Genomic DNA, 11957 nt, shown 5'->3' with positions numbered 1-11957 from the left:
ATCATTTTTTTCTTGCAGGTTCAATCAACCAGGCCCCAGTGGTCCACTGATCTGGGGCATACTCCACAAATTGGTAATAGTCTGTCTTTCATATCAAACAAAAAAGAGTTGGTAGTCTGTCAATTTTGCACTACCATTTGTACAATACAAACGCCATGGGCCTAACGTATTCGAGAAACAAAAAAAAAAAAAAAAAAAAAAAAAATGCAAAATGATACATGTATATATATATATGCACAACAACAAGTAAGTGACGTTGATTAATTGGAAACATATATCATGATCTGTATAAAATTTTAAAAAATATATATTAATTTCTGTTAATTTATATTTAGACAAATTTAATTTTGTTGTTAAAAAATAAAAAACATAATATTGTGCGGTGACCATAGTTGGTTAAGTACCGAATAGTAAAAATACATAAATAATATGTATGAATATAAAACGTTTTATTTATTTAAAAATATAAAAATAAATTTGGCAAAAAAAATATGCAAATGAGAAGTTTATAAATTTGGTTCGTATGTGTATAATACCTTATAAATTAAAAAATATGCAACAAAAAATATGGATACTAAATATATATTAATATTAGTTATTTTTAACATATGATATAAAAATATAACTATTCGTGAGATGGTAATAATTTTATATATTAAAAAACCAAAAATAGTAAATAATTAAAGAATAGAATAAAATATTAAAAAATCTTTTTTATACATATATATATATATATATATATATTTTATGTTGTCGTAAAAAAGAATAAAATAATAAAAATTATTTATTTTTTGAAAAATATGTGTTTTTTTTTTTACTTTTATAATATGGCAATATATTTAATAAATGTTTTTAAATTTTCCTTTAAAAATGTATTTTCTCGTACATTTGAAACTAACATGGAAAACAAAAGTTTTTTTTTTTTTTCAAAAATTACATACGTATGTGTATTATTCAGGAATGTACTTACTAGAATGGTGACCATTATAATTAGACATGCTTAATTTATAATGGGCAAGTTTCATTTAAACTTTTTTAGTTTTGTAATAATTATACTTAAACTTTACGCTTTTGAAAAATCATTATTAATTTTTTTTAATTTTCCTTGTTTATCAAAATAAATCTATTTTGTTAGCTTTTTTCAATTTATTATTATAGTTAATGATCATAGAAAGATTAAAAATTATCATTTTATGATTAAATAATACTGTAAAAATACAATTATGATCTTTAACAAATAAAATTAATTTTTAAAAATTAACTAATAAAATCTAAATGATAATATTTTAAAAATATTAGATTTAAATGCAATTAGGATAAAACTTTGAAAAAAAAAATTTTCTCTTCTTAATTTCTCTTCATCGTGATAATGTCTGGAGAAGACTTGATTCAATTATCCATATTGGTAAGGTCATGTCCAGCCCTCACTTTCCACTAGAAAGGATATCTATGCTAAAGCAGATGTGACTTCCGATAGTGTTGATGATTTAAAGTCTTGCCTAATAATATTAGATATATTTGCAAGGACGCAGACACGTACACATATATTACATCACTTTTTTTTTTTTTCCCAAGAAGAATTAAGCATATTAATCTCATATTTTATCTTTATTTAAAGGAAAATTAAATTGCAAACTCAATTATCTCGTCCTCAATTTGATATATTTAATAAGAACATGTTCCAAAAAAATCAAAGGAAAAGTTAAGTATACTGGAAACATTGATTTTGTATTTATTCACTTTTAAATAGGCCAAAGATAAACTAAGAAAATATTATGTATAGGTTCTCTAAAATTAGCATTTCTATAAATATATGAATGATATTATTTTGAATGGATGAATAAAATAATAAAAGGATACAGTAATAATTATTTAAATTTTTTTAAAAAATTGATAATATTATTAAAATTAAAAAATTAAATGGTATTTAAATCAAATCTAAAAAAAGATCGATAAAATTAACCCATAAACTAAAAAGGGCTTTTTTTTTTTTTTTTTTTCTCCCTTCCTCCCTCCTCTTCTAGTATGTGTCGTGTTTTGGTATTTGGATATTATTGAGTTTCTCATCTATTTAATATCTTATATAGTGAAACAAAGTTGTAAGTTTTTCTTTAATTCTAACTCCAGGATCGAATCTAGCCGTAATAGTTAGTTTGAAGATGCTTGCTAATACTAGTAATTAGGTGCATATGATTCATGTAAAGTTTATGAAATGGGGTTTCTTTTATGTATCAATTTGATATTCATTTCTAGTATGTGTGTGTTTTTTTTGTTTAAAAAAGAAAAGAAAAAGAAAATCAATAAATCAAGAGTATTTGGTCAATTTCTGTTCATTGATAAACCCTGTTGCAAAAATGCTAATTAATAATGACAATTAATTGGTTGCAATATAAAATTTTTCTAATATTTTTCACTCTTCCACTTCGTCTTCTTTTCTACATTCTATTTTATTAAACAAATTACCAAAAACAAAAGTGAAAGAAAAATAATATTCATGAATTAAGAGTCTTCTTTTATGAATAACATAATAGATATGAGAAAAAAAAATTAAAAAGAAAACAAAAAGAAAAAGAAAAAGAAGAAGAAGAAGAAGAAGAAGAAAGGAGATCTAGACTCGTTTCATCAAGACGAACTTTGTAATTAAAAAAACAAAAAAAAGGGGGATAAAAACATGACCAATTGATGTGGTACTATGTACGTACGTGACAACCTTTTACGTTCACATCTATGATTTTAAAAACTTTAAATTTTATAATAACAGAAAAAAAAAATTTGTTTTTCCATCACCATAAAAAGGAAAAAAAAATTAAAAAAAAAAAAAGGGTGATCTACGCAGGGCCCCAGGCACTAAATATTCACACATTTTAAATAATAAAAATAAATATTATATCATTCAAAAAGGGTGACGTTACCTTTTGAAGCTTCTCTATAATTTCATCACAGCAACCTATCCGTCTTTTAACTTCTTTCTATATAAACGGTATTGAATTCAACAAATTAACAAACACAAAATATCCACATTATATATAATCATGGTGGTCGAGAAGAAGATCGTTGACGAAGTCTCCGGCTGGCTCAGAGTCTTTGACGACGGCTCAGTCGACCGGACATGGTCCGGACCACCTCAGGTCAAGTTCATGGCCGACCCGGTTCCCCCTCACGACCATTTCGTCGATGGAGTAGCCGTTCGAGACGTGGTGATGGATCAGGAATCGGGTCTCAAGGTCCGAATTTATCTGCCCGAAGTAGATCAATCTTATAAGCTCCCAATTATACTTCACTTCCACGGCGGCGGCTTCTGCATCAGCCAAGCCGACTGGTTCATGTACTACACTGTTTACACCCGGCTGGCTCGCGCCGCCGGTGCCATTTGCGTGTCGGTCTATTTGCGCCTATCTCCTGAGCACCGTCTCCCGGCTGCCATTGACGACGGCTACTCGGCTCTACTCTGGCTTAGCTCCTTAGCTAAAGGTGGCTCCCACGAGCCATGGCTGGTTGATCATGCAGACTTCAACCGGGTTTTCCTTATCGGAGACAGCTCCGGAGCAAACCTAGTCCATGCTGTGGCGGCGAGAGCCGGAGAGGCGGACTTGAGCCCGTTGCGGCTAGCCGGAGGAATTCCAATACACCCGGGTTTTGTCCGGGCGGAGCGGAGCAAGTCGGAGTTGGAGATGCCGCAGTCGCCGTTCCTAACCTTGGACATGGTGGACAAGTTTCTGAGCCTGGCCTTGCCGGTGGGCTGCACCAAGGACCACCCGATTACGTGTCCGATGGGAGCGGCGGCGCCGCCTTTGGAGGGTTTGAAGCTTCCTCCACTACTTCTGTGTATTGCTGATAAGGATTTGCTTCTGGATACGGAAACGGAGTACTACGAGTGCATGAAGAAGGCAAAAAAGGATGTGGAGCTTCTGATTAACCCCGGAATGACTCATAGCTTTTACTTGAATAAGATTGCTGTGGACATGGATCCAAACACCGCAGCCCAAACTGATGGGCTTATTACTGGGATTGTGGAATTCATCAAGAAGCATTGATGTGTTTTTTTCTAGATTACATATTTACGATATTGAAGAATCAAGGCAAGTTGTGAGTCCGAATAAGGTCAATAATTTGATGAAATTTAGAGGTCTTTACTTCCATCAATGAAGTTATACTCTTAGTTTCTTCAAATCCAAATTTTATACCAAAATCAATATGAAAAATTATGTTTCTCATTTCTTATATTGAGTACCATTTAAATTCACATATTTTATGACAATTTAAATTATAGGTCCAAAAAAATTGACTTTCTTATATTAAATTTTTAGTTTAATAATTTAATATATAATTAAATGTATGCAATTCGTATTTTTACAATTCAAACTCTAGTTGTTAAATAATATGGATTCAATTAACAAGTTACTTAAATTAGGTATATTCAATTGGTAAGTCACAAATATCCATATTTGAGAATCAAAATTTTAAAATATCGAAATAAAAATATTATATTTATCATAAATATGTGGGAGATATTATTATAAATAATTAAAATAAATTTTAATGAAACAAATGATTTGGAAAGTTAAATTTTGTCGGCAACTAAATGTAATCATACACATTAAAAAAAGAAAATAGAGGAACTTTTTTTTTTAAATAAACTCTGGAGAAAATTCTCCACCACATAACATAGACAATATTCACAAGTGATTACTATTATTTATTTCTGTTTGGATCTAGTGGACGATATTGAGGCAATTGACTTTGAATTATTTGACTATGTCATTAAATACATCTTTCATAAATACAAAAAAAAAACTAGCAATATCTACATATGCGAAAAAAAGACACTCTTAAATATACTTTTTGACTTTATTTTTTTGTTAACTTTTTTTCTCTTTATAAATTATGGAGTGGATTTGATTTAGGGTTATCTCGGCGATCATTGTTTTGGATTATCTCAAGGGGATATTATTTTTTTTGGTTAATTATCTCAAGGGGATTTTATTTTTTTGGTTAACTTACAAGCATGTGTAAGGGTGTTGAATATACCAAAATATTTGATAAATAGTTTTTAAAAAATTGTATTGGTTCTTAATTGGTACCTTAAAAGATAGACAAGTATTGGAAAGTTATAAATGGTTATATCCATCATTTATACACTGAGCTATCTGGACAAATGATATTAACCCAAAAAAAAAATTATAAAACGAGTAGGTATATTGACACGCCCATAGATACACTTTTGACTAAATAGGCAAAAAGCAAATCCATTTTTGTTAAAACTTTTCCAATAACCAACGCAAATATCATCTTTATTCAAAAGAATAATATTAAAGAATAACAAATCAGAAAATAGTAGATGGATAAAAAGTTTGGAATCTAAATTAAAAAAATATTTTTCTCCAAAATGCAATCCCAAATTGGATTAGGGAATACTTTTCGTATCAATCTTTATTGAAAAGTAATCCTGAGAATATTTTATGGAATAAGAACTAATGCCTAACAGTATAGGGGATCTTTAAAAATAAAATAAAATTTGCCCTTGTGGATGCTTGAGAGATGGCTTTTGAAATTGATTTTTTTTTTTTCTGATTTGCTGGTTAATTATTTTATAGAATTTTTAGGCTTGCATTTTTCTTTTCTTTTTTTTCTTTTTTTAATTTCTGAGGAAAAAAAGTTAATTAATTGAGATTGTTTCATAATAATTAATATTATTAATTTTCAATCGTCAAAGGGTGTCTTTCATATCTAGCACGATTAGAAAATATGTTTTGAAATTAATATTTCTTGTTCTTATATCCTTTCAATTATTTTTTTCTACAAATATCCTTAAATTTTGTTTACATTTTCAAGTTGTATATGCATATTTACCTATATCAAAATGTTCACCAAATATATTTATCAAAATAACAAATGTTATTGATTGTTATATTTATATAATTTAAATATAAATGAGTAAAAACATAAATAAATAAATAAATTAAAAAAAAAAACTAATTAAATATTATCACATCACCTACCATAGCATTTAATTAATAAATTTGAAAAATATTGTAATAACTCTAAGATTATTAAATTCACAGTATCCACTTTCACTTCAACCATATATAAGATATAATTCATAGCTTAAATAATATATTTTGCCTAAAGTTATTCCCTTAATTAATTCATTATTTTTTTTCTACAACATAATGTCTAATGAAACGGAGATTTAAATAATAACTATACAACAATAACTGTTTCAAATATATATATATATACACACAACAATAATTTTTAAAAAAGTACCTTTTCTACTTTTAACGTGAGACACACAATTGCTTGAGTATTAATATAAATTGTCCCACCAAAAATATAATATATATATATATATATAATTTGTTGTATATCTATTTGATTACATTTTAGAAAACATAAGTGGATGAAAAACGTGGCAACTAGTTAATATAAACTTTATAAGAATAAACATAATTTTTTTTATACCATACAATGTAAAAAACAATATTTTAATATGAATGAGTTGTATGTCTGTATCATATTCCTAAATTTGTAAATGCAAGTAGACGTATTCAATTTCAATTGCCTCCTTTTTGACAGCAAAGTATGGCTCCTATAACAATAACTTATAGGAGGTGGACCACGCACGGATCAAACAGCACATAACCATACATTGAATGTAACATATTCCACTTCCACGAATCATTTTTTAGCAAAGAACGACATCAAAGTACCTCCCTTCCAGTACCGTTTAGATGGCAATGATGCATCACTGACGTTGATTTTAAGTTTGTGATCTGGACCTAGAAAAATCCCCCTCCAGTTTAACAGAGAATTTATAAAATATTAATTACATCTGAAAATATATGTATTAATTAACTTTTAATTGCTTATGCATGTAGACTCTATTCTCTTTCTTGTCTCTCCCTCTCTTTTTTTACACTTTCAATGGTATCTAGACTCCAAACAAAACAACAGAAGTAATTCAGCAAACTATCATTGTTTTGGAATGAAATTATTTATGCACTAAAATCCACTTAAAAATTGCTAATTCGTGTAACCCAAAACATTTTCTTGACAACAAATAAACCAAACATGTAAGCTCTCCAAGTTGCTATTACTTCTGTCCTTAATTCTGGGTCCAAAATATATTATTGGCTAATAATCCATTTATATCATCATTATTTATATAATCACTACATCACGCAAGCTCCAAAGCATTTTTCACATCGTCATCAACAACATCATCACCATCATCAATGCTTTTTAATGAACTCTACAATCCCAGCAATAAGCCGATCAGTTTCGATTCCAGTGTCTGGATCCATGTCCACAGCAATCTTATTCAAGTAAAAGCTATGAGTCATTCCGGGGTTAATCAGAAGCTCCACATCCTTGTCTGCCCTCTTCATGCACTCATAGTACTCCATTTCCGTATCCAGAAGCAAATCCTTATCAGCAATACACAGCAGTAGTGGAGGAAGCTTCAAACCCTCCAAAGGCGGCGCCGCCGCTCCCATCGGACACGTAATCGGATGGTCCTTGGTGCAACCCACCGGCAAGGCCAGGCTCAGAAACTTGTCCACCATGTCCAAGGTTAGGAACGGCGACTGCGGCATCTCCAACTCCGACTTGCTCCTCTCCGCCCGGACAAAACCAGGGTGTATCGGAATCCCTCCGGCTAGCCGCAAAGGGCTCAAGTCCGCCTCTCCGGCTCTCGCCGCCACCGCATGGACTAGGTTTGCTCCGGAGCTGTCTCCGATAAGGAAAACCCGGTTGAAGTCTGCATGGTCAACCAGCCATGGCTCGTGGGAGCCACCTTTAGCTAAGGAACTGAGCCAGAGTAGAGCCGAGTAGCCATCGTCGATTGCAGCCGGGAGACGATGCTCGGGAGCTCGGCTCAAATAGACAGACAAGCAAATGGCACCGGCGAGTCGAGCCAGCCGGGTGTAAACAGTGTAGTACATGAACCAGTCGGCTTGGCTGATGCAGAAGCCGCCGCCGTGGAAGTGAAGTATAACAGGGAGCTTATAAGAATGATGTACTTCGGGTAGATAAATTCGGACCTTGAGACCCGATTCCTGATCCACCACAACGTCTCGAACGGCTACTCCATCAACGAAGTGGTCGTGAGGGGTAACCGAGTCGGCCATGAACTTGACTTCGGGTGGTCCGGACCATGTCCGGTCGACTGAGCCGTCATCGAAGACTCGAAGCCAGCCAGAGACTTCGTCAACGATTTTTTTCTGGACTACCATGATTATCTAGTGGAAGTGGAAGAAGGTTGTTGTACATACTTTCAAGCCAAATGCTACCCGTTTATATAGATGTTTATGGTCTAAAATGTAATTTTCCTATTTTATTTTATTTTTTTACTTTTAAATTTTTTGTTGAGTGGATCATCTTTCTTTTATACCTTTTTTGTCCCTAAATAAATAATAACGATATTGAGACGAGTAATTTTTATTTTTATAATTTTTTGCAATAAGTATCTTGTTTTTCTTTAATATTATAGAAAATATAAATAGGGGTGACATAATGATGACTACTTTATTCGATTCTAAAAAAAAATGATGAGATGACGGTGTACAACATCTACATCACACCATCTGAAATGGTGTACTTTTGAAATAAGTAATAGTAAAGATAAAACTGTTTTAATTGATTAAACACAATACTGGGATAACTATTTTTACTGTTTAATATCCACAACTCATAGAATGCCACGTAGCAACATTGGACCAATCTGATACGATGTGGCAGTCCTGAGTTGTTTGATGCGCTTTACGGAAACGCACTTTTTATACATTGAGAATTATTATTATTATTTTTTTTATGGGAAATTCCAATAAAGAATCATATATATATATATATTTGTTGGTAAAACCAATGCGAAATCATAATGAGGAAGAAATGCTCGTTTTGGAAAGCACATATATGGCATCAGGAACGTTAAATGCTGCATCATTTTTTTTAAAATGTAATAAATTTACAAATAGAAATGAATCTATAATAAATGTAAGACTTTAGTTAATTAATTATAAATCAACTAGAATTAACAAAAATATATGATGCATGAGATATCAAAAATAAAGATAATTCATCCATACCCTTTTTTTTTTTTTTTTGAAGACATAAAAAAAATATATATATATAATTTTTTGATGGTTTTGCTGTTAGAGTTTTAATTTTCAGCTTTTTGAATCAGTGTAAGGATTAAGATGTATAATTATTTTTTAAGTTTAAATTAAGTTAAAGAGGTCTGTTTTATCCTTTTAAGATTTTAATACATCATTAAACTTATTTAATTTATCAAGATATCTTTAAATTTCAACATTCCAAAAGATATTTAAGGGTTGATAAAGGATATGATTGACTCTAGTTAGATATGTGATGTCATCTTAAATTTGGAAAAGAAATGTTTTAATTGCACTACCAAACCAATTCTATACAATTTCATTATAAATTTATATTTTTATCCCTATTTAAATTACTATTAAGTATATTTATCAATTAAATATATTTGTGATCAGAAGTATATGATTGAACATTTCAAATGTGTTTAGAAATATGTAATTGAATACTTTAAATATATTTAAAAATAAACGATCAAACGTTTTTAGATATGATTTCCTTAGATATGTTTAAAAGTATGCTACTGAATATCTTAAATATATTTAAAAATATGCAATTAAATATTTTCAGATATAAATATTTTAAATATATTTAAAAATATGTGACTGAAAGTCTCAAATGTACTTAAAAATATACGACCAAACAAATCCAGAAATGTTCATAGTTTTGAGATTGAAAATGTTCTAATCAGAAAAAAAAAAAAAAAAAAATATATATATATATATATATATATATATATATATATATATATATATATATATATATATGAAAGTGTCCTAATTGAGAAGTGGTGTTTGATTTGTGAAAAAAAAGAAAAAAAAAAAAGAGTATTTTTCCACTTAGTTAAAACTCTATAAATTATGAGTACTTTAAATATTAAAAATGTTATATAAAATTATTTTATATATTTTTATATATTTACATGATAGTGTGGAAAAAATGATATTGTATATAGTTATTTAAGAATTGTGAAAATAATTTCAAGAAAACAATTCTTTTCATGGAATAAATAAATTATTAAAAATAATATAAACTAGATATTGATATTTATTTATTTATTTTTTACTTTGGCTTAAAATACAGATAAGTTAACCCATACATAAATAAGTGAACGGTATAATACGAGGCAAAAATACACCATTCATATCATAGTCTAAATTAAATAACTTTTAAGTTACATCGTAACTAATTCATAGTCCAATTATAATATAATAATATAATAATTAAATAATTAAAAATTACTAGAATCTCAAACTTTGGGCTCACGAATATATCCCAGAATTTTGTAACAATATATTGTTGAATGTGCATGTGAAGAAGTGAATCAACAGATACATAAATGTGTATATATATATATATAAATAGCTGAAGCTTTAGCAATATGATTAAAGCAAAAAGATCAGCAGTGGAACTGTACTACGTTATTCTACTTAAAAAGAACACCAAAACAAAGGGAAACAAGAAAAGAGAAAAAGAAAGAGATATATAAAACATATTGTGTCCATACGAAGAAAGTAAGAGATACATATATATATATATATATAATATTGTGTTCATACGACCTTTCGGTATTATAGATGAAATTATTGGTTCAAGGGGACCCATATATACCAACCACAGGGAATTTCATGGTTTTTTGGTTTCCTGTTTGTTGGTAAATATGAGTTTCATGGCCATATGTAAAATTCAGCGCTGGTTTTTTTTGGCAGAAAATTAAGCACCAGTTAAAGCTAGATGACAACGCCTAATAATAAAATTATAATATATGTGTCCCTTTCTGAAAAAAAAAAAAAAAAAAATTCTGGGGCAATTATAGTTTTTTATTATAACATATATATATATATATGCATTTTTGTTTTGGGGGTTGTCCTGGGGGTGGGGTTGGTATGGGGGCTTGTGGTGTAGTTGGATTTTGGAGGTTGATGGAAAAAGGAAAGAAGGAAAATTTGTAAAATATAGTATATTTAAAGTTAAAATAATAATTCAAAGGAAATTGAAATCTGACAGCATCTTCAACGCCAAGTGACCAATGGAAGGAGGAATAAGTGATGGAAAAGAAAGAAGAAGAAACCATAACTATTTCGATGTTAGTGGACCAGTACTATTTGAGCCAATTTAACAAAAAATCCCCTTATTTTTACATCACTAAATAAATTTATACACACTCCGTTCATGGAAAATGGTTTTACTTAGCCTTTTAAAAATTTAACATAGGAGGAGTTGGAATAGAGCATATATTTAAATAGGCATTGCAAATATAATATCCCTTTAACCTAATAATGCAGTCTAATTCCTCCTAATATATCTAGTCCAGTCCATTGTCTAATAGAATCTTTCCCTTAACGACAGTATATACATCAGATCAAACACAAAAGTAAATGAGTGAGAGGCAAGGAAAAAGGTGAGAGAGTCAACATATTTATTCATTTAACAAAATTCGGATACAGTGTATTTAGGTGTCATTTCATGTAATTTATTAATACTGTTAATCACACAGATTCCAAATTTTAGTCAAATATACAATAATTAAACAAATATTAGAGTTATCAAATGAATTTATCTAAATATATACCGAATATGTTAAAATCTATGTCAAATATTATATATCAATATTTAACTAATTATATTTAATTAACATTAAATTTTTAAAAGTTTACTAATCTATAATTCAATTGTATTAGTATGTTAATTAACTAAAAAGATACATAGAGATAAACATATATTTTAATAGATTCATTTGATGCTTCTAATATTCTCGTTATAAGAATACAAAAATTGATTAAAGCTTTGATGCAATTATGTGAAGATTAGTAGTGGCACCAGTCTGTCTTATTAGTAACACATCA

At 29.3% G+C, this 11957-nt stretch overlaps 2 protein-coding genes across 2 annotated transcripts; one reads left to right on the top strand and one right to left on the bottom strand.

The window, feature by feature from the left end:
• The first annotated feature begins 2982 nt into the window (after positions 1-2982).
• Positions 2983-4221, top strand: LOC125421675 (carboxylesterase 15). The gene has a single exon (XM_048471018.2). The coding sequence runs from the start codon at positions 3033-3035 to the stop codon at positions 4032-4034; it is 1002 nt and encodes a 333-aa protein (XP_048326975.2). The 5' UTR covers positions 2983-3032; the 3' UTR covers positions 4035-4221.
• Positions 4222-7061: 2840 nt separating this feature from the next.
• LOC107412809 (carboxylesterase 15-like) lies at positions 7062-8280 on the bottom strand. The gene has a single exon (XM_016020629.4). The coding sequence runs from the start codon at positions 8232-8234 to the stop codon at positions 7233-7235; it is 1002 nt and encodes a 333-aa protein (XP_015876115.1). The 5' UTR covers positions 8235-8280; the 3' UTR covers positions 7062-7232.
• Positions 8281-11957: the final 3677 nt, after the last annotated feature.

The sequence above is a fragment of the Ziziphus jujuba genome, chromosome 8, assembly GCF_031755915.1.
Source record: "Ziziphus jujuba cultivar Dongzao chromosome 8, ASM3175591v1".
In the NCBI taxonomy this organism is placed as follows: domain Eukaryota; kingdom Viridiplantae; phylum Streptophyta; class Magnoliopsida; order Rosales; family Rhamnaceae; genus Ziziphus; species Ziziphus jujuba.
The sequence above is the reverse complement of the archived record's forward strand: the minus strand, read 5'-3'. Positions and strand labels throughout refer to the sequence as shown.